We start from the raw sequence: 22,355 nt of genomic DNA on the forward strand, positions 1-22,355 counted from the left end.
CGACAGCAACTAACAACAGCAATATCCTTATATTTAAGATGTGTTTCTTATAAGCAGTATATAGTTGCTTTTTAAAACCAATATGATAACCTTTCTTTTTAATCAGATTATTTAGCCCATTTATATTTAAAATAGGAATTCATACATTTGGTTTCTGTATATTTGCTTTCTATTTGTCCTACATCTTCTGTGTTCTTTTTTTCCTCTCTTTTTTGAAATCTTTTTTGGTTATTTTTATTATTATACAATTTCCTAGTTAGCTTGTTGGTAATAATCTTTTACTTGTTAGACTTGTTAGAGTTCATTATAAATTAACTCTTTTACCACTTCCTGAACAACGCAAGAACTTTAAAACACGTAAAGTCCATTTACCTCCTAACACCCTTTGTGCTATTTTTATCGTATGTTTTTAATTCTACATGTATTTTAAGCTCCACAAGATATTGCTTTATATGCCCATTGCTGTAGAGTCGATTCCGACTCATAGCGACCCTGTAGGACAGAGTAGAAACCATATGGTTTCCAAGGAGCGGCTGGTGGATTCAAACTGCTGAGCTTTTGGTTAGCAGCTGAACTCTTAACCACTAGTCCACCAGGGCTCCATTGCTTTCTATAGTAACTGTTAACTTATTTTTACCCATGTATTTTCCCTCTACAGTGCTCTTTATTTCTTTCTGCATGTCCATGCTTCCTTTTGAGTTTATTTTCATTCTGCTTGAGATGAGAAATTTTTATTGGTCTTGATTGTCTGAAAACATACTTAATTTGCCCTGATTTTTTAAAGGATATTTTCACTGGGTATAGAATTTTAGATTAACTCTTATTTTCTTTCAGCACTTTAAAGATATTGTTCCATTGTTTTCTGGGTTTAATCATTTATGTTGAGAAGTCGAAGAAGAATGTTGTCAAAAAAGAATGTTACTCCTTTGAAGGTAATAGGTCTTTTTTTCCCCTCTGTTGTGTTGTTGTTAGGTGCTGTTGAGTCTGTTCTGACTCATAGCAACCCTACATACAACAGAATGAAACACTGCCTGGTCCTGTGCCATCTTCACTATCATTGTTATGCTTGAGTCCATTGTTGCAGCCACTGTGTCAATCCATCTTCTTGAGGATCTTCCTCTCTTTCATTGACCTTCTACTCTACCAAGCATGATGTCCTTCTCCAGGGACTGGTCCTGATAACATGTCTAAAGTACATGAGACAAAGTCTCGCCATCATTGCTTCTAAGGATCATTCTAGCTGTACTTCTAAGACAGGTTTGTTTGTTCTTTTGGTAGTCTATGGTATGTTCAATATTCTTCACCAATACCATAATTCGAAGGCGTCATTTCTTATTCAGTCTTCCTTATTCATTGTCCCGCTTTCACATGCATGTGAAGCAGTTGAAAATACCATGGCTTGGGTCAGGTGCACCTTAGTCCTCAAAGTGACATTTATGCTTTTGAATACTTTAAAGAGGTCTTTTGCAGCAGATTTGCCCAGTTCAATGTGTCATTTGATTTCTTGACTGCTGTTCCCATGGGTGTTGATTGTGGATCCAAGTAAACTGAAATCCTTGACAACTTCAATCTTTTCTGCATTTATCATGATGGTATTTATTGGTGCAGTTGTGAGAATTTTTGTTTTCTTTATGTTGAGATGCAATCCTTACTGAAGGCTGTATCCTTTGATCTTCATCAGTAAGTACTTCAAGTCCTCTTCACTTTCAAGAAGCAATGTTGCATCATCTGCATATCACAGGTTGTTGAGTCTTCACCAATCCTGACGCCACATTCACCTTCCAGTTTCTTAGATTATTTGCTCAACATACAGACTGAGTAAGCATGGTGAAAGGATACAACCCTGATGCACACTTTTCCTAACTTTAAACTGTGCAATATCCCTTTGTTCAATTCAAACGGCTGCCTCTTGATCTAAGTACAGTTTCCTCATGAGCACAGTTAAGTGTTCTGGAATTTCCATTCTTCACAGTGTTATCCAAAATTTGTTATGATTCACACAGTCGAATACCTTTGCATAGTCAAAACAACACAGGTAAACATCTTTCTGGTATTGTCTTCTTTCAGCCAAGATCCATGTGATATCAGCAACGATGTCCCTCATTCCATATCCTCGTCTGAATCTGGCTCAAATTTCTGGCAATTCTCTGTCATGTACTGCTGCAACTGCTTTTGAATGGTCTTCAGCAAAATTTTACTTGTGTGTGATATTAATGATATTGTTTGATAATTTCCATATCCCATTGGATCTCCTTTCTTTGGAATGGACACAAATATGGACCTCTTCCAGTCGGTTGGCCAGGTAGCTGCCTTCCAGATTTCAGGGCATTAACTAGTGAGTGCTTCCAGTGCTGCATCTATTTGTTGAAACATCTTAATTGGTATTCTGTCAATTCCTGAAGTCTTCTTTTTTTTTTTTTGCCAATGCCTTCAGTGCAGCTTGGACTTCTTCCTTCAATACCATTGGTTCTTGATCATATGCTACCTCCTGAGACTGTTGCACATCAACCTGTTCTTTTTGGTACAGTGACTCTATGTATTCTTTCCATCTTCTTTTGATACTTCTTGCATCATTTAATATTTTCCCCCATAAAATCCTTCAATATTGCAACTTGAGGCTTGAATTTTTTCTTCAGTTCTTTCAGCTTGAGAAATGCTGAGCGTATTCTTCCCTTTTGGTTTTCTACCTCCAGGTCTTTGCACATTTCATTATAATACTTCACTTTGTCTTCTTAAGCCACCTTTTGAAATCTTCTGTTCAGCTCTTTTGCTTCATCATTTCTTCTGTTCACTTTAGCTACTCTATATTCTCTAGTTGCTTTTAATAATTTTTCTTTGTCTTTGACGTTTAGCAGTTTTATTATGAAGTGCCTATGTGTGGTTTTCTTTGTATTTATCTTGCTTGTGATTTATTGTGCTTCTTGAATTTGTGTCTTGATATCTTTCATCAGTTTTGGAAATTTTTCAACCACTCTGTCATCGAATATTGCTTCTGTCCCGTTTGCTCTCTTCTCTCTTTCTAGGACTCTTATTACATGTATTTTAGGCCTTTTCACCATGTCACATACATCTTTTACTCTCTTATCTATGTTTTCCAATCTCTTCTCTCTCTTCATACTTCAGTCTACATATTTTATACTGACTTATCCTCTCTCTCACTAATCCTAGAATTAACTGTGTCTAATGTGCCATTCCACCAAGTGTCTGTCAGTTTGTCATGCTGTGGTGGCTTGTGTGTTCCTGTGATGCTGGAAGCTTTGCCACTGGTATTTCAAACCAGCAGGGTCACCCTTGGTGGTCAGGTTTCAGATAAGCGTCCAGACTAAGACAAACTGGGAAGAAGGACCTGGCAGACTACTTCTGAAAAAATTGGCTAGTGAAAACCTTATGAATAGCAGCAGAACATTGTCCGATATAGTGCTGGAAGATGAGCCTCCCAGGTTGGAAGTCACTCAAAATACAACTGGGGAAGAGCTGCCTGTATGAGAACAGCTGCAAACATCCATTAATAATTGGAAGTGGAACGCACAAAGTATGAAGCTAGGAAAATTGGAAGTTGTCAAAAATGAAATGGAATGCATAAACATCAATATCCTAGGCATTACTGAGCTGAAATGGACTAGTATTGGTCATTTTGAATTGGACAATCATATGATCTACTATGCCAGAATGACAACTTGAAGAGGAATGACATCACATTCATCTTTGAAAAGGACATTTCAAGATCTATCCTGAAGTACAACACTGTCAGTGATAGGATAATATCCATACACCTACAAGGAAGATCAGTTAATAAGACTATTATTCAAATTTACCCACCAACCACTAAGGCCAATGCTGAAGAAACTGAAGATTTTTACCAGCTTTTGCAGTCTGAAATTGATCTAACATGCAATCAAGATGCATTGATAATTACTGTCACTTGGAACGTGGAAGTTGGAAACGAAGAAGCAGGATTGGTAGTTGGAAAAGATGACTTTGGTGATAGAAATGACACGAGATCACATGATAGAATTTTGCAAGACCAAGGACTTCTTCATTGTGGATACCTTTTTTCACCAACATAAATGGCTACTATACACGTGGACCTTGCCAGATGGAATACCCAGCATCAAATCAACTACATCTGTGGAAAGAGATGACAGAAAAGCTCAATATTGTCAGTCAGAAAAAGGCCAGGGGCCAGCTGTGCAACAGACCATCAATTGCTCACACGCAAGTTGAAGTTGAAGAAAATTAGAACAAGTTCACGACAGCCAAAGTATGACCGTGACTATATCCCACCTGAATTTAGAAATGATCTCAAAAATAGTTTGTCCCACTGAACACTAATGACCGAAGACCAGATGAATTATGGAATGACATCAGGACATCACACATGAAGAAAGCAAAAGGTCATTTAAAAGACAGGAAAGAAAGAAAAGACCAAAAGGATGTCAGAAGAGACTCTGAAACTCGCTCTTGAACACAGACAGCTAAAGTGAAAGGAAGAAATGATGAAATAAAAGAGCTAAACAGAAGATTTCAAAGGGCAGCTCGAGAAGATAAAGTATAATAAAATGTGCAAAGACCTGGAGGTAGAAAACCAAAAGGGAAGAACTTGCTCAGTATTTCTTAAGCTGAAAGAACTGAAGAAAAAATTCAAGCCTCAAGTTGCAATATTGAAGGATTTTACGGGGAAAATATTAAAACAATGCAGGAAGCCACAAAAGAAGAGGGAAGGACTGCACAGAGTTACTGTACCAAAAAGAATAGGTCAACGTTCAACCATTTTAGGAGGTAGCATATGATCAAGAACCAATGGTACTGAAGGAAGACATCCAAGCTGCACTGAAGGCATTGGCCAAAAAAAGAAAAAAAAAAAACACTCCAGGAATTGATGGAATACCAACTGAGATGTTTCAACAGACGTATGCAGCACTGGGAGCACTCACTCGTCTATGCCAAGAAGTTTGGAAGACAGCTACAGGCCAATCGACTGGAAGAGATCCATATTTGTGTCTATTCCAAAGAAAGGAGATCCAATGGAATGTGGAAATTATCAAACAATATCATTAATATAACACGCAAGTAAAATTTTTCTGAAGATCATTCAAAAGCAGTTGCTGCTGTACAGTGACGGGGAACTGCCAGAAATTCAAGTGGGATTCCGAAGAGGAGGTGGAACAAGGGATATCACTGATGATGTCAGATGCATCTTGGCTGAAAGCAGAGAACACCAGAAAGATGTTTGCCTGTGTTTTATTGACTATGCAAAGGCATTCGATTGTGTGGATTGTAACAAATTACGGTTAACATCGCAAAGAATGGGAATTTCAGAACATTTAATTGTGCTCATGAGGAACCTGTACTTAGATCAAGAGGCAGTTCTTCGAACAGAACAAAGGAATACTTCTTGTTGTTGTTAGGTGCCGTCAAGTCAGTTCATACTCATAGCGACCCTGTGTATGCAACATGAAACACTGCCCGGTTCTGCACCATTCTCACAATTGTTGTTATGCTAGAGTCCATTGTTGCAGCCACTGTGTCAATCCGTCTCATTGAAGGTCTTCCTCTTTTTCGCTGACCCTCCACTTTACCAAGCATGATGTCCTTCTCCAGGGACTGGTCCCTCTTGATAACAGCCAGTATGTGAGAGGAAGTCTCACCATCCTTGCCTCTAAGGAGCATTCATGCTGTACTTCTTCCAAGACAATTGTTTAAATTCTTTTAGTAGTCCAAGTTATATTCAATATTGTTCACCAACACCGTAACTCAAAGATGTCAATTCTTCTTTGGTTTTCCTTATTCATTGTCCAGCTTTCCCATGCATATGACACTATTGAGAACACCATGGCTTGGGTCGGGGGCACCTTAGTCCTTAAAGGACATCTTTTCAACACTTTAAAGAGGTCTTTTGCAGCAGATTTTCTTAACTGCTGCTTCCATGGGCACTGATTGTGGATCCAAGTAAAATGAAATCCTTGACAACTTCAATCTTCTCGGTTTATCATGATGTCACTTTTTGGTCCAGTTGTGAGGATTTTGATTTTCTTTATGTTGAGGTGCAATCCCTACTGTTGGCTGTAGTCTTTGATCTTCATCAGTAAGTGCTCCAAGTCCTCTTTACTTTCAGCAGGCAAGGTTGTGTCATCTGCATATCACAGGTTGTTAATGAGTCTTCCTCCAATCCTGACGCCTCGTTCTTCTTCATACAGTCCAGCTTCTTGGATTATTTGCTCAGATTGAATAAGTATGGTGAAAGGATACAACACTGACACACACCTTTCCTAATTTTAAACCAAGCAGTATCCCCCCTTGTTCTGTCCAAATGACTGCCTTTTCCTATGTCACAACAGTACACAAGCCCCCACAGTAGACAAACTGACAGATGCGTGGGGGAAGGGGATAGTGCGTAGTTTAAAGGGATGACATCCAGAGAAAAAGTGAAATATTTCCTGTCATACATCTCTTTTATTAGTTGAGAAAAGCTTTCTTAAAACCTCCAACTCAGAAGACCAGGGTTATATCACATGCTCATGCCTAAGATAACCATTGGCACATAGAAAGGAATGAAAATGATTAGCCAATAACAATCTTTATTCACCCTTGAACCTGGAGAGGGGATCCTCTTTCTTGAGCAAAGGACTACAGAGGATGAACACCCAACCAAAATTTGGGTTCTCTTAGCAAGAAAAAATATGAGAGGGGAGAGCTCTTGCGTATGTAATCTCCAGTTTTTACCCCACCAATAGATATATTTATTTTCTGTAAAGAAATGTGTAAGTGTGTGTTTGTACAAGCATAGAAGATGTCTGGGAGGGTACATATCGACCTGTTAAAAGTGTTTAACTCTAGGGATTGGGGTTTTGGGGTGAGATGAGTAAATACGTTCAGTTTTTACTCATAAAATTTTTATTAGTGTATATTACTTTGGTAGTTTAGATTTAAAAGGAGTGCTCCAATCTAAAAATGGGCTAGTCAGAAATGGAACTATACAAACAAAAACAGAGTCTCAGAAGCATATATTGGCAGATCCCATTCGTAGCCTTGACCCTAGTACAGTGACTGAAGTGCCAGTGGCAGCTTTATCACTACTGGAGATTTGGAGTCACAAGTCTATCAGAGCCTGATGCTATCAAATGTTTAAGCCATCTAATTCCCTCCCCTCACACTCTCAAAACAACCTTCACATCATAAATTGGCATCCTGTGTACATTTTCCTATATGGGAAGTATGTGATGGACATGGCAATGTGAGCATTCTGGCCCCCTTGGCAATGCCATTTCTTATCATAAATGAATACCTTGGTTCTTTGGCTCAGATATCAAGAGCTTAGTTAATATGATCTACTTTCCAACCCCCAATATATAGGCTCTCTCTTAGTGCTGTTGAAGTCAAATTTATGAGCCTGGATCATGATAAATTTACCAAGGTAAATGTCACCTCTGAGGCCAGTTGGCAGCTGGCCAACCAGCCTGCCGTAATGACACTCTTGTCTCTTCAAGCACATTTTCTTCAGACTCCTGTGCTTTCTAACCACATTCATCTCAACCCGCTATTTCTTTATCCCTCACTCTGTCTTTTCCTCTATGACTGTCTCTCTGATTCTACCTCTCTCTCTTCCTATCTTACCAGTTAACCTTCCTTTATCCTTTCTTTCATTTTTCTTTCTTCTGTTTTTCACCTTGATTGACTATTGAGTCTGATAATAATACATACAGAATGATGTAACAGACACCGTGCTGGGCCACATATGTAAATTATATTCTGATGTCACAATAACTGAAAAGTATTTTCATCCACATTTCACAGAGAAGGAAGAGTAGGCTCATAAAGACTAAGTAATTGTGTTTGATGATTTTAAAGATTTTCACTGCTTAATTTTCAAAGTTATTAAATAAAATATTTTGTATTTCCTTTATACTATAAGAAAAACTATTTAAAAATTTATTTATAACCTCCACTTTATTTTTGCCTGTGAGTATGTTGTCCTAGCAATAAGTTCACTTCTGGTACGTTTATTTCTTTTTTAGGCTGGGGAAGGGGAATGTAACAGAAGAGGAAAGAGGCAAGTTGTTAACATCCCTTTGAGTATTAAGACTCCAATTGCTCTTCGCCCCCTCCCTGTCCTCTCTCCTGAGAGCAGGGCTTGGCTCTGATTTCTATGGTACAATCTTATTCTTCTCCACAGAGGAGTTGACCTTCCTTGTTCAACCAGGCTGAAATTACTTTCTGCATCTATTTGACAAGAGATCAAATTTTTAGCCTCTAGATTTGCAACTTCCAGTGACTTGGAGGTTGTGGTAAAGTTGGGTCTACTTCCTGGAAGACTACTTCTCATTATTTGGGGGTTGAATAAAGCTTTTCAGCCCCAAAAAGTATTCTTCCCACCATCGTAGAAGATAGTGGGGGTAGAGGTAGAGAAAAGCATCCCTTCCATCCTGCCTCAGTAGAGATCTGGGAGAAGCAGGAAAGAAAACAAGAGTTTCCGGGTAAGTTCCAGGCCCTTCCACTCTTACTTCAGTCAATGAAGGCTGCTTAGCTCCTGGAGAGTCTAATCGCTGTGTCTGGACTATAGGCAGACGTAGGCAGCGAGCCCCAGCCCTAGGATCAGACCGCGACAGCGGGGAAGTCCCCGGTTCAGCTGAAGATGAAGTGCCCAGACCCCTGCAGGTTAAGCACCACGGACAGAAACCAGCCCAAACTGACCCACCGGCTGAGAGTTCAGCACCACGGCCAGGGCTCTGACCCATCTCCTGGGAGGGACCCTTGGCTGAATGGTCCCTCTAGCACTTAAAGGTCGCGATGGACTATGGCTTGATTACCTTCTAAGACCCTCTCCAACTCTTCACTGAGTGTCTATTCTGCAGCCTAGCAGTAGAGTGCGGTCCGCCTTAGAGCAACTCCTATTAAGATACGGCTGATTTGCATATATCTGCATTGGCTAGGGCTTCTCTGTTCTTGTTTTATTATAAATGAATTATTCAGATGTAAAAAAGAAAAGGATTATTTTACCCTTCTCTTCCTTTTCTTTCTCCCATTCTAGGGTTTCAGTCTGGCGTTTTCCCTGAGGTGCCTGCAAGTGTGTGTGGTGAGAGAGGGTAGGAACCAGATCCCTGACAGCCAGGGGTTTCTTGGGGGCATTCTATGTAGCTTTCCCCAGGTAATTTGCTCCCATCTGTTTGGCTCCTGAACGTCCCTTGCAAGGCTCAGAGGTAGTCTGTGCTTTGCTTTAGCATCTTTGGTCAGAATCTCTGAAGTCCCTGGTTCCCGGATGAGAAGCTATTACTGGACCTTAGAGACTGCTAAAAGGATGGGACCCGGTTTTGAAGAGGAGGATGAGGAGTGGCGAAGTGAGGACTCATTCTGAAATGAAAGAGTCCTGGGTCTCTAAGCAGCTTCTAAAAATACCATCTCCCAGCGCTGGAGGGGGGGAGGGAGGGGGAGGGGACTAATCAAGCGTGAGGAGAATAAAGATGGGAAGGAGGTGGGGGTGTAAAAGCCTTTCTTCAGGTAGGTCTGATTTCAGAGGCCCCGCCTGCATCCAGGGACCGGCCAGACGCCACACCCCCTTCTGCTTCCTCAGCAAGCTCCGGTTTCCTGCGGTGTCTGAGCCCCAGCCCCTCCTGACGACCTTTCTTTCTATGGGCAAAGGAAACCAATACCTCCCACCTCCTATTGCTACTGTCTAGCAAGTGTGTCTGTGAGCAAGCAAGTGTGCATGTACGCATACTACACACACACACACACACACACACACAGAAAATGACTTGTTAAAGCGGCTTCTAAATGGTCAAATGTTCTACAAAGCCAGGAATTCTCATTATGCTGTGTGCTCAAAAAGGAATAGACTGTGAGGGGTTGGGGAGATTCAGCCAGGTATCCCCAGCACACAGCACTGCACTCAATAAGTGTTGGTTGGAGGGATGAGGAATACATATATGCAAAATACACAGACACTCAGACCACACAGGCCACACAGACACAGGGCTTACACTATTCTCAAGTCATCTCTGGCTACTATAGCCTCCAAAGGGAAGGAGGTGGGTCCCCGAAGAAAAAAGCTCTGAAATGCCACAAGGTGGGTGGAGCTTTCTCCCCTCAAGTTCAGCCCAGATGGTGGCGCTCAATAGCCCCCTCCTCGCCCTCGAGGGCCCTAGCCCCTCCCACCACCAATGTCTTAAACCTTCAGCTTGCACATAAATGACCTTCACTAGATAGAGGTCGTATTCCACGTTTCCTTGCGGCTCCAGCGCCGGCTGAACTCTGCAAGGGTTGTTCCGCTCCTCCTGCAGACGCCTCAGAATTCCCGCCGCTGCGCTTCTCACCAGCTAACTGGGGTGGGAGGAGTGGGGTTATCAAAGAGGGGAACCCCAGACTCTGAGCAGACTGGGCAAGGAGTGGATGTGGAGAATGCTGTCTGTGTTCTGGCAGCAGGAGCAAGAACCTGAGGAACCGATCGTTCAAGCAAAATCTACCACCATTTCCATCCTGGGATCCACAGGGTTTCCCAGGCTCGGAGGAGCTGCTCAGAGGGAAACCCTGTCTCCCACTTTACTCTCCCTTCTCAAGCAGCTGCGGGAGTCAGGCTTGGCCCCGCTCTTCAGCCGCTGTGTGTGTGTGTGTGTGTGTGTGTGTGTGTCTGTAATGACGGCGGAGCGAGAAGGAGGCGGGATAGAACCCTGAGACACCAAAAGCCGCAGACACAGGAAGCGGCCAAGACTAGTCAAGACAGAGGAGCTCGCCAGAGCTTGAGGTCAGTGCATCAGACTCTGAAACCCCCTGCAAGTCCGGCGACTCATGCCTGGGGACAAGGGAGATTCCCAGCTAGCTAGGAGACTGCAAGTGGCATTGCCATTCCGAGGTTCGCCCCTTCTCAAGCCACGCCCACATCGCCTACTTCTCAGGAATAGTGGGCTAAAGTCTAGCGCCCTGGGCCACCGACACCAGCTCATCCCCCTCCCCAGGAGCCCCGCTGGCCCTCAGCGCTGCCCCACCCCCACCGTTTGGAGATTGGCGGGACCCCTTCCTTCCCCGACTGCAGTTCGGCGTTCCGCCCCTGGCCTATGAAACTCCACCTCCCTACCCTCTACTGGCGGGGATTGGTGGACCTCCTGAGGCGGTACCTAGCGATTGGTCCCCATGGATGATGGTGACCAGTGAGACCCCGCCCCTAGCAGGCGCTCGGGTCTGGGGGCACTCTTTAGCGGTGCTGGGGCTGGCGCGGCTAGAGCCACCGCCGCACTGACAGCTCCGTCTGCAGACCATGGAGACCGGCGCCGGCCCACACCCGCTGCGCCTGTTCGTCTGCCTGATGCCGCTCTGTCTCGCGCTGCTTTTGGGGCCCGGGCGGCCCGGTACCGCTGAGGAAGGTAAGGAGACTGGTGGCTGTCCTCAGAGCCTGGAGTACCAACGTATAGGGGCTGGAGGACCAGAGAACTGGGGTACTGGGAGAAAGAGTAGCTGGAAGAACTGGAGTCTGCACTGGGATTTGGAGCAAGAGGGCAGCGAGAAGCAAACAACTAGAGAAAGAGAGAGAGAAAGCTGGCTAAGCAATGAGGAAGAGGGGGGCGTCGGGAAGCTTGGGGCTGGAGACCTGGAAGGCTTGGGAAGAGAGAGACCAGGAGCCGCAGCAGTTCAAGGGCCGGTGAGACGGACAGGCTGAGCGATTGCAAGCGGGAGGTGTGGGGGCGGGGAGATGAAGACAGCGGAGGAGACAGGGAGACGCAGAGGTGAGACTGGAATGTGGGGGGACGAGATGCAGGTGGAGTAGCGGGGGATAGAGGACCAATGTGTGGCCCACAGGAGGTGGAGCGCTGGTCGAGGGATCTGGGACAGGAGCTGCCCGAGGAACTGACCGGGGGGGGGGGGGGGGCTGCTGTCCGCAGTGCTGAACTCGGAGGGCGGAACATTCTGCGCGGTCCGCCGTGCCTGGGTTGCGGCTGCCCGCGGTACCAGAGCCCGCGTCTTGCCTATGATGCTTGATTGGGGAGATCTGTTCGTTCAAACGAATCCAGATGCAGGTGCATTTCTTGAAGCTGAATTCTGAGGAGCTGGAATAGGAGGCGTTGACCTCAGGGTTCGTTGGGCCGCTGGATCTCTGATACCTTCCAATATGCAATTCGGATGTGCATTCAGTTGTGCTGAAATCGCAATGGATCTTTGGTCCTGGCCACTGTGGTTGACGTCTCCGGGGCCAACACGCTCTTAGAAGCCTCAGTTTGGCAGCCTACCCCATTGCATAAGCTCTAGATGAGTAACGTTCCATGATTTCGGGATGGCCCTGGGCTCCTGTCTCTGGGCTGCCAGCTGTGCTATCCAAACCATTGCTTCTCTGTGACCAATACAGAAAGCAGGATGCAGACTGCTGATCTGATGCCTACTGGGGAAATAAAGTGACTCCAAGCCTCTCTGGTGTAGGAGGCACCATGGTTTTATATATAAAAAGGATCCCTGACATTTTTCAAAGGTGACAACCTGGAAAAGGGTCTGACTGAGGAGATGAGAGATTTTTATTTCTCCTGTTGCTGGTAGAGTCTCTCCACCTCGTTTTCCCCAGAGACCCTGGGAATCAAATTTAAAAAGTTCAATCCTCCTCCATCTCTGGTGACCCCAGACCTCAGAAGAGCTCCTGAGTCTAAGCGAATTTGAGTGTGTCTACAAGCAATCCCCTGATACACTCATATTCTTCTTTCTCTTCTTGACACTCAGACATAATCTGGGGAACCTGGGAAGGCTGGAGATAACCGACCCCCCAGTTTTAGAGTTAGCCTTAGAGTGCTTGCCATGGGCTCCATGGTAGATTGAATAATGGTCCCCCCCACCCAATATGTCCAAGTCCTAATTCTTGGAACCTGTGAATATTACCTTATATGGCAAAAAGGACTTCGCAGATGCGATTAAGTTAAGAATCTTGAGATGGGGAGATTAACCTGCATTATCCAGGTGAGCTCAGTGTAATCACAATAGCCCTTCTAAGAGGGATGCAGGAGGAGTCAGAGGAGAAGGGATGTAAAGACAGAATCAGAGATTGGAAGGATGCACTTTGAAGACGGAGGAAGGGGCTGGAAGCTGAAGAAAGCAAGGATATGAATTTTCTTCTCAGAGCCTCCAGAAAAAACCAGCCCTGCTGACACCTTGACTTTAGCCCAGTGAAACTGCTTTCAGACTTCTGACCTCTAGAACTGTAAAAGAATAAATTTCTATTGTTTTAAGCCACTAAGTTCGTGGTAATTTGTTACTGCCACAGGAAACGATAGCTGTGACTACCTCTGTCTGGACTCGAGCTACTCAAACCCCCTCCTAGGGATTTACGGAGTGTGAAAAACTTGTCAATGTCTTTCACCACATTCTTCGTCCCTTCCGTTAGCAAATTTGCATTGAACCCACCAAAGGATTCCACTCTTCTGCTAAACTGACCCTCTGGCTTTCTGACATCTCTCTTCTCCGCTCTCTCTAGTCATCCTCCTGGATTCCAAAGCCTCCCAGGCTGAGCTGGGCTGGACTGCACTGCCAAGTAATGGGGTAAGTGTAAACCTGTCCCTCCCTATCCCAGGAATCCCCTGATGATTGAGGGCTCAGTCCTACTAGGTCTCAATGGTCACATCAGATCAAAGTCCTCCTCAGAGTGTGTGGTCTCCAGCCCCCTGGCTTCAAGCCAGAGTGGCTTATAAGAAAACGTTGAATCTTTAGCCAATCAGACAGTGAAAAAAAAAAGATAAGTGAGAACTGGCTGTGTCTAGGAACAGAAATGCGGCATCTAAATGGAGCCAATGCTGGACAGCATCTTGTATCCAGCAGATGCTCCAAGCAGTGTTGTGGATTAATGGATTGACAGAAGAAGAAAACCTTGGAGTCCTACAAGAGGCTTGGGAACTTGGGATGGGAGCAGGGTGATGTGACAGTGTGACAGCAGCTTGGTGCAGTGGAAAGGACAGTGGGTGGAGACTAGGGCTTCAAACCAGTTCTTTCTGGTTCAAACCCCTTCTGAGAATTTGCATTTCTAACAAGTTCCCTGCTGAGAATTTGCATTTCCACCCCAGATATACTGAATCAGAATCTACATTTCAACAAGATCACCAGGTGATTCTTATGTATAACTTCCTGGAAACTTGTTAGAAATGTAAATTTTCAGCAGGGGTTTAAACTGAACGGTTTGAAGCCCCGGTGAAGAGTTAGGAGACTCCAGGTATGAGTCTTAGCTCTGAGGCTAATTTGATACGCATATCTCAAGTCACTCTCCTGCTGAAGCCTCAGTTTCTCCATCTATAAAATTAAAGGTAGGACCCAGTGGTCTCCAAAGTCTCTCCTAGCGCTGTATCTTATAATTTCAGGAGTGTGCATGATGTTGGGGGTGGAACAGGAGACCGTGAAATGATGAGGAAGGAGGGTTTTCAGCCAGAGTCACAGCCAGGGCTAGATCTCCTGGGAGAGCCTTGATTCTGAGCTGCCCATATCTTCGCTCTTCTCCCAGTGGGAAGAGATAAGTGGTGTGGACGAACAAGACCGGCCCATCCGCACATACCAGGTGTGCAACGTGCTAGAGCCCAACCAAGACAACTGGTTGCAGACTGGCTGGATCAGCCGCGGCCGTGGGCAGCGCATCTTCGTGGAGCTGCAGTTCACACTGCGCGACTGCAGCAGCATCCCTGGTGCCACCGGCACCTGCAAGGAGACCTTCAATGTCTACTACCTGGAAACCGAGGCCGACCTGGGCCGTGGGCGTCCCCGCCCCGCCGGCAGCCGGCCCCGCAAAATCGACACTATCGCCGCGGACGAGAGCTTCACGCAGGGCGACCTGGGCGAGCGCAAGATGAAGCTGAACACGGAGGTGCGCGAGATTGGCCCGCTCAGCCGGCGGGGTTTTCACCTAGCTTTCCAGGACGTGGGCGCATGCGTGGCGTTGGTCTCTGTGCGCGTCTACTATAAGCAGTGCCGAGCCACCGTGCGGGGCCTGGCTACTTTCCCAGCCACCGCGGCCGAGGGCGCCTTCTCCACTCTGGTGGAGGTGACCGGAACGTGCGTGGCGCACTCGGAAGGTGAGCCCAGCAGCCCCCCGCGTATGCACTGCGGTGCTGATGGTGAGTGGCTGGTGCCTGTGGGCCGCTGCAGCTGCAGTGCAGGATTCCAGGAGCGCGGCGACATCTGTGAAGGTATCAAGCCTACTGGGGGGTTTGGGGTGGGAGTGTAGCACGCAGGTAGCAGTTGGGATAGAGTGTGTTGTAGCGCTCACGAGGCTGAAGGGGAAGTGAAGAAGCCTTGGGCTCTGGAGCCAGCAGTCCTGGCCTCTCCTGGAGCTTCCAGAGGGTACAGCCAAGACCAATTAGTGAAGTTACTAGTAGGTGAATTTGGCTTAATATTTCAGGCACTGTGATGGGCACCTCATACAGGTCTTCAATAAAGTAAGTTATTACTATCCCTATTTCACAGATGAGAAAACAGAGGATTAGAGAGGTCACTTGCAAAGTTAGGAAATGGGGAGCCAGGACTTGAATCCAGGTTTGCCCAACTCTCAAGTTCTTCCTGCTACACCATATTGCCTCCCCTATATATAAGGAAGAACTCTAGGGCAGCCCAAGCTGTGGGCTAGTGGGATTGGTTGCCTTACAGGAAGTGAGCTCCCCAGCAATGACAATATTCAAGTCAGATGCTGGAAAAAGGAATTGCTTAGCTCAAGAGAGATTGGCAGGTTGCACTATATGACTACTAATATCCCACCCAACTCTGACTGAACTGCAGTCACTGTGCCTTCTGGGGGAGACCTTCATGCTGAGTGTTCTGTTTGGGTCTGTGAGGAGCTTGGGAACAGGTCTTTCCTTCTCTCCCCTATCTGTGGCTCTGGGGACTGAGGGTAAGGATGGGGTTATGGATGTGTGCACTTAAAGCAGAATGATCAAATGATGTTTTCTCTAAGCCAGGTCTTTTTCTGGGTGCCAGGGCAACAGAAATGATTCAGACATACTCTCAGCCTTGAGAGGCTCACAGTCTAGGTGGAGACAAGTAAAAATGTAAAAAATCAGAAGAGGGTGATATATGCTATAACCAGAGAGATGAAGAGAGTGGTGGGAAGACAGAGGAGGAGGTGACTAAACTTGCTCTCATTCCTTTTTTCAATCTTTCATTAAACATCAATGGAAGACCTACCATCTGCATTTACTGATGGTTTATTATATTTATACAGATGAATGTCACCTCTCTTTTCTGGGGAACTTGAAGTTTGGTAAGGGATTCAGAGACATGAACCTTCCTGAGCTCTCCGGGTAGACTTAGGAGACACCTCTGTGTTCTCCAGCACCTGTTGTAACCTCTGTTTCTGCACTTGCCCTCATGGTATTACAGTGATTTACTTATGTGAATTCCCACAACTAAACTAGGAACTTCTTCCGTTCAAGCATGGGGTCTTATTAGTCTCTGCAGCTCCAGTGCCCATGACAAGATCTGATATATGGTAGGTGCTCAGTGAAGACATTCTGGATGGGGTGAATGGGTAGTTACCACAGGGTGTGACAATTGTGAACAGAGACCTGAGGAAGCCCAGAGAAGAGAGAACCCAACTTTAAGGGTGGACAGGGATTTCCAGAGATGAGAGGCTTTTTTTCCCCCTGGGCAGCTGAGAACATACTGAGCTAAGGGATTGTGTATGTAAGCATGGAGGCAGGAGGGAATATACTACGGTTGGGGCTAAGTGAGCCAGCATGGCTGGAGCACAGGGCATGTGGGGAGGGGTGGTGATGAGTAATGGGGGGAGAGATTCAGGGGCAAATAATTAAGGGCCTTGAACACTGGAATAAAGAGCTTGGACTTTATGTTTTCGACCAATGGACAGGATTTGAAGCAGAGATCTGACATGTTCAAATTTATATTTTCAAAAGATCACTCGAGCTGAAGAAAGAATTGGAGAGGAAGGATAAGCAGCTAGAAGACTAGGAAAGAGGATGGTGCTATAATCCAGGGTAAAGAGCACGAGGACTGAACTAAGGCAGTAACAGAGATTGTTGTGATGAGGATGGATGTTTTAATGAGAGAGAATCCACAACACTTGGTGACCATGTGATGTGGGAGGAGGAAGGAGTTCCCTTTGACTCAGATGCTCTTGGGGGATTGAATGGACAGAGGGGCCATTCACTGGGGTAGAGAACACAAGAGATGGATGGACATGTTGAATTTATGGTGTCCGGGGTGCATTCAAGTGGACATAGCTAGAAAGCGGATCTGGCACTCAGGAAAGAGATTTGGCCTTGTGGTTTGATAACCAGCAATACAGATACTACTTGAAGCTGTGGGTGTGGTTGGGACAGCCCAGGGAGAATGTGTGGAGTAAGAAGAAAGAGGGCCAATGATGGAAACTCACAGAACAGCACTATCTAATGGGAAGTCAGAAGGCAAGCAGCCCCTAATAAAAACAGAAGGAGTGGTCTGAGGTTGGAAGAGAATCAGGAGAGTGTGATAGCCAAGGGAGATGGAGAAGTCCAAGAGGGAATGGTCTGCAGCGTTGCTGAGCAGTCAGGTGAGGCTAGGATTGGAAAATGTCTACTTGGCGGCCCCGGTGAAAGCAGTTTCAGTTGAGTAGTAAGGAGAGAGACCAGGCTGCAGTAGGTTAAGGGATGAGGGAAACTGAGGTGCTAGAATCAGGGAATGTAACAACTCTCTAGAAGCCTGTATTTGAACGGGAAGAATGGGTGGTAGCTTGAGAAGGACACTGGGTTGAGAGAAGATTTCTATTGCAGATGTGAGAAACGTGTTCATATGTTGAAGGGAAAGAGCCAGTGGGGTACCAAGTGAGGGTAGTGGGAGTGATCTGCCCCAGTGGGAGGAAGTATTCTATTGCTAATGTCATTTGGAGCCCTGGTGGTGCAATGGTGAAGAGCTGGACTGCTAACCAAAAGGTCAGAAGTTCGAATCCACCAGCCGCTCCTTGGAAACCCCATGGGGCAGTTCTACTCTGTCCTATAGGGTTGCTATGAGTCGGAACTGACTCAACAGCACATAACAACAACAACAACAGCGTCATTTAGAATTGCTGACGCATGTTGCTAATTAGAAGCACATCAACTCGTAGTCAGTTTTATTATTGTTTTTGAATATTCTATAGACAGTGCACCCTCTCTAGCCTACACCTGAAATGGACCTCTTTTGCTGCCCCACTCTTGGTATATCACTGAAATGAGCCAGCAGAGAAGGAGAGGTGTAAGATACAGGAGGGGAGATGACTGATGGAATGTACTCTTTAAGGAGGTGAAGGAAAAGGATCTAGAGTGTCGGTGAAGGGGCTGGCCTTCAACAGGACGTAGCTCGTCCTCTTCTTTAGAACTGGAGGGAAGAAGGAAGATGGGTAGGAATGGAGGTATTTGTGGGTTTGATGGCCAGATGCTGAGGGAATTACCAATTGATGGCCTCTCTTCTCCCTGTGTGGTAGGAGGTAGGGTGTCTGTACCATTGGTCAGTCAGAGTCTTGTCTGTTTTATTCACTGATGTATCTCTAGAGCCTAGAACAGCACCCGACTCATGGTAGATGCTAAAAAATATTTGTTGAATGAGTGGATCGGGGGTTGGAGAAGGAGGATTGGATCCACACTCTGGGAAATGAGAGAGTTGTTCAGGAGCCCAGTTCCACTTCTAAGCTGTGCTGAGCACGCTCCCCCCAGGCTGATGCTGGACAGAAGCCGCTTGGAATGGCATCACCTTTGCCTTGGGGAGTAGGGAGCTAGGGAGAATTTGAGGGAAAGCTTCATAGGGGAGTTATTATTTGACCTGGGTTTGAAGGAACTATAGGAGTTTTCCAGGAGAGAAGGGGTGTAAGGCATTATAGGACAAGACCCAGAGATGTGAAAGGAAATGTTCAGTGTGGCTTGGGTAGGATGGGTGGCAGTAGGGAGCTATTGGAGGGTTTTAGGAAGGGAAGTGAAATGGTCAGATTTGTATTAGAAAATTAAGGCCCTCCAAGTACCTTCTCCAGCTAAGTACAGATCCTCTTTAAAGGTAGATGGATATGCAGGGGAGGATAAAGCTAAGATTTTCTTTTCCCCTTTGTTCTTCTCTTTAGTGAACCTGATTTCTATTCCCCTTCTTGCAGAAACTGGAGGAATTATTGAAAGAATTGGGGCTGTTTCCCTGGGGGGAAAAATCAGGACAAATCTCTGCAGGACTGTTCGGGAGCAGGGGGACCCAAGCAGACATGTTGTCTGAGGCTCCAGAGGGCACAGCAAGACCCTGAGATGGGATGGGTGGGGCTTTGGTCTCCTTTCAAACATGGAGGCTGCCTTGGGCTCAACACAAGAAAGGACTCTAACTGACGGTGTTGTTCAGCAAGGCAGCCTCATAACGTGGTGAGCCAGCCCCCCATTACAGAGTATATGAGCTAAGACTGTGGCTACTGCAAGGAGAGCTCCAGGAGGACAGTCCAGGGGGAGCTGAACTAGATGACCTCTGAAATTCTGACTCTGACCTTGAGGAAATGAGATAGGCGCCAGCAGTCAGGAGTCGCTTCCTGAGTCTGCCCTCCAACACAACCCTTCTAAACAGAGCCTCCCAAAGTAGAGATAACCACTGCTGTTTCTGATGGGACCACCCATCTCTAGGACAGCAGGCGCCCCCCCCCCCCCAGGACAGGGGAAGGCCCCCACCCCCATCCCCACACAGGACAGGGGAAGGGAGCCTCCAGCATTGTTTCACTACTGCTGTGAGTACTTGTAAACTGATCATTTTTCCAGGGCCCTCACTGTCTTTTATTTCACAACGGGATGGGCAGGACATGGCTATTATTCCCATTTGATTGATGGTTCCTTGAGGCCAGAAGCCACAGGGGGGTGGCAGAGCTAACACTGGAACCCAGGCCTTCTGAGTCCCAGCCTGGGTCCCTGCAGCCCGCCAGACCATGATGTCGGCTGGCCCCTTGCTTTGTTCCAAAGGCAGAGACTTCCAAAGGCTCCTGGGCTACTGAGCCCTTCCCAAAGTTGTGTTGCCCAAGACTCTGGGCCAGATGGACCCTCCTAAGCCTAATCCTTCCAAACAGTGGAAATCCTCAGCCTCCGGGTCTGCATCTCTTATGCTGTACTGTCTTCTCAGAACTAAAGAGAAGCTACCCTTCCATCAACAGCTAAGCTAGAGGGGAGGAACAGAGAAGTTCTGGCAAGGGCCAGGGAGCAAGGTGAGAACCACTCTAACTCTGAGAGGAGAGGCCATGAGCCACTGCCTTCCTTCCTGGCCCAGCTGGGTGTTTAAAGTGGGTGTTTTGCAGTTTCCACTTCAGGCCTGTGAGGGAGGAACAATAATTACTACCATTATGGTGTAAATGTGATTGGCACTGGGCTAAGCTGCTTGCATGTTTTTTCTCAGTTAATCCTCCAAAAACCTTTAGGAGTAGGTACTTTATACAAGAGGCAACTGAGGCTCCGAGAGGTCAACCAACTTGCCCAAGGCCACACAGCAAATAAGCAGTGCAACCAGCGATAAACTCAAGTTGTTCAGGTATAAAAGCCTGTGCTCTTAAACAGCCATTCCAGGTGGGGTGGAGGAACTGAGAGGTGACAAAAGTACAACTAGGTCTGACTCATGGTCTGGGGAACATTCATTCTCCCTCTTCTCTGGCTTATGGTGGGAGGCTTAGGCACATTAATCCTCAAATGGCGGTGGTGGTGGGTAAATGAACTTTGACAGCAGTGTGTGTGTATGATTGGATCTCAATGTTTGTCTCTGTGTAGCTCAGAGTGTGTGTCTCTGTGTAACTGTGGAACAGTCTTTGGAGGCACCTCTTTTCTACTTGTCCTCACAAACTGGAAAGTTTGACATCAGAGAAGGGGGTGAATTGAGTTCATTTTATTCCAGTGGGCATTAGGGCAGTATGGTGTGGTGAAGAGTGTGGGCTCTCAAATGTCTGCTTGGGTTCAAATGACATCATTTACTAGCTGTGGGACATTGGGCAAGTTACTTAACCTCTCTGAGCCTTAGTTTTCTCATTTTAAAAACGTGGATAAAGTACATAGCTCACAGATTGTTGTAAGGGTTAAACGAATTAATAGAAGTAAAACACTCCAATGTTCCTGGTACATATTAAGCATTTACTAAGGATGAGGTGGCAAAGTGGTTAATCGGCTGCTAACTTTTCTAACCGAAAAAGGTGGTGGTTGTACCCACCAGCAGCTCTGCAGGAGAAATGTGTGGCAGTCTGCTTCCCTAAAGATTACAGCCTTAGAAACTCCACGGGGCAGTTCTACTTTGTCCTATAGGGTCACTATGGTCGGAATGGACTCCATAGCAATGGGTTTCGTGTTTTGGTTTTAATGGTTAGGTGTTACTGGGTTGTTCAGTCAGGAGCTGCCATCCCAGGGAGCAGTCTTGGATCACAATTCCAGGAGATAAACCTCACCTAAGGAGGGCAGGCAGGAAAGTAGGGGAGCGAAGAGCTGGGGAGGCTCCCCTGCCCCTGACATGGCCCCTCCCCGCAGCCTGCCCCCCGGGGTTCTATAAGGTGTCCCCACGGCGGCCCCGCTGCTCGCCATGCCCTGACCACAGCCGGGCCCTGGAAAACGCCTCCACGTTCTGCGTGTGCCAGGACAGCTATGCTCGCTCGCCGACCGACCCGCCTTCGGCTTCCTGCACCCGTGAGTCCCGCTCCTGGCTGAGTTCTGGAGAACGGGGGTGGGGTGAGGCCGAGCGGTCGGTGAGGGCCAGGGGGCTCCGCACAGGAGAGCATGAGGGCGGGCATAGGGGCCAGCGACCCGGACGGCAGAGTGGAGAGAGGGACCCTGGGGTGGGATGGGGGCCAGGGCCAGGATTGGAAGAACCAGGACAACGAGTCCAGATGGAGGAAAGAGGATTCTTGAAGGATCACCGAGTGGAGCGCCCCGCCCTCACCTCACTCCATCCGCCAGCCAGGCCCTCAAACCCGCTCACTGACCACATCCCCATCCCGGTCCCCTTACTAACCTTCCCTCACGCTCCTATCACTGACCCTCCCACCCTCATCCCGCCCCCTCACTGACCCCCACCCCCTCACTAACCGCCCCATTCTGTCCTATCTGACCGCCGCCCGCACCCCCTCCCCGTCCAGCCCCTCTCTCACTCCCACCCTTGACCGCGCCCACGCCAGCCGTGCTTGCGTCTCTCTCTCCCCCCTCACCAGTGCACGCGACCATATCCCCTGTTCCGCCCCACTCGCTGACCCACTCCCCCCATGCCCGCCCCTATCGCCCCTGACCGCGCCCGCCTTCTGTGCCGCCCCAGGGCCACCGTCGGCGCCGCGGGACCTGCAGTACAGCCTGAGCCGCTCGCCGCTGGCGCTACGGCTGCGCTGGCTGCCGCCGGCCGACTCGGGAGGCCGCTCGGACGTCACGTACTCGCTGCTGTGCCTGCACTGCGGCCGAGAGGGCCCGGCG

General features: G+C 47.0%; 1 protein-coding gene across 1 annotated transcript in view; it reads left to right on the top strand.

Moving 5' to 3' along the window:
• The first annotated feature begins 11,248 nt into the window (after positions 1–11,248).
• EPHA10 (EPH receptor A10) overlaps positions 11,249–22,355 on the top strand; it is a 41,377-nt gene continuing 30,270 nt past the window's right edge. The window contains 5 exon segments of the mRNA XM_023727022.1: positions 11,249–11,354; positions 13,442–13,506; positions 14,456–15,134; positions 21,426–21,581; positions 22,204–22,355. Of these exon segments, the coding sequence (XP_023582790.1) occupies positions 11,249–11,354; positions 13,442–13,506; positions 14,456–15,134; positions 21,426–21,581; positions 22,204–22,355 (1,158 nt within the window).

Source organism: Trichechus manatus, unplaced genomic scaffold (assembly GCF_000243295.1).
Source record: "Trichechus manatus latirostris isolate Lorelei unplaced genomic scaffold, TriManLat1.0 scaffold00015, whole genome shotgun sequence".
Classification (NCBI taxonomy): domain Eukaryota; kingdom Metazoa; phylum Chordata; class Mammalia; order Sirenia; family Trichechidae; genus Trichechus; species Trichechus manatus.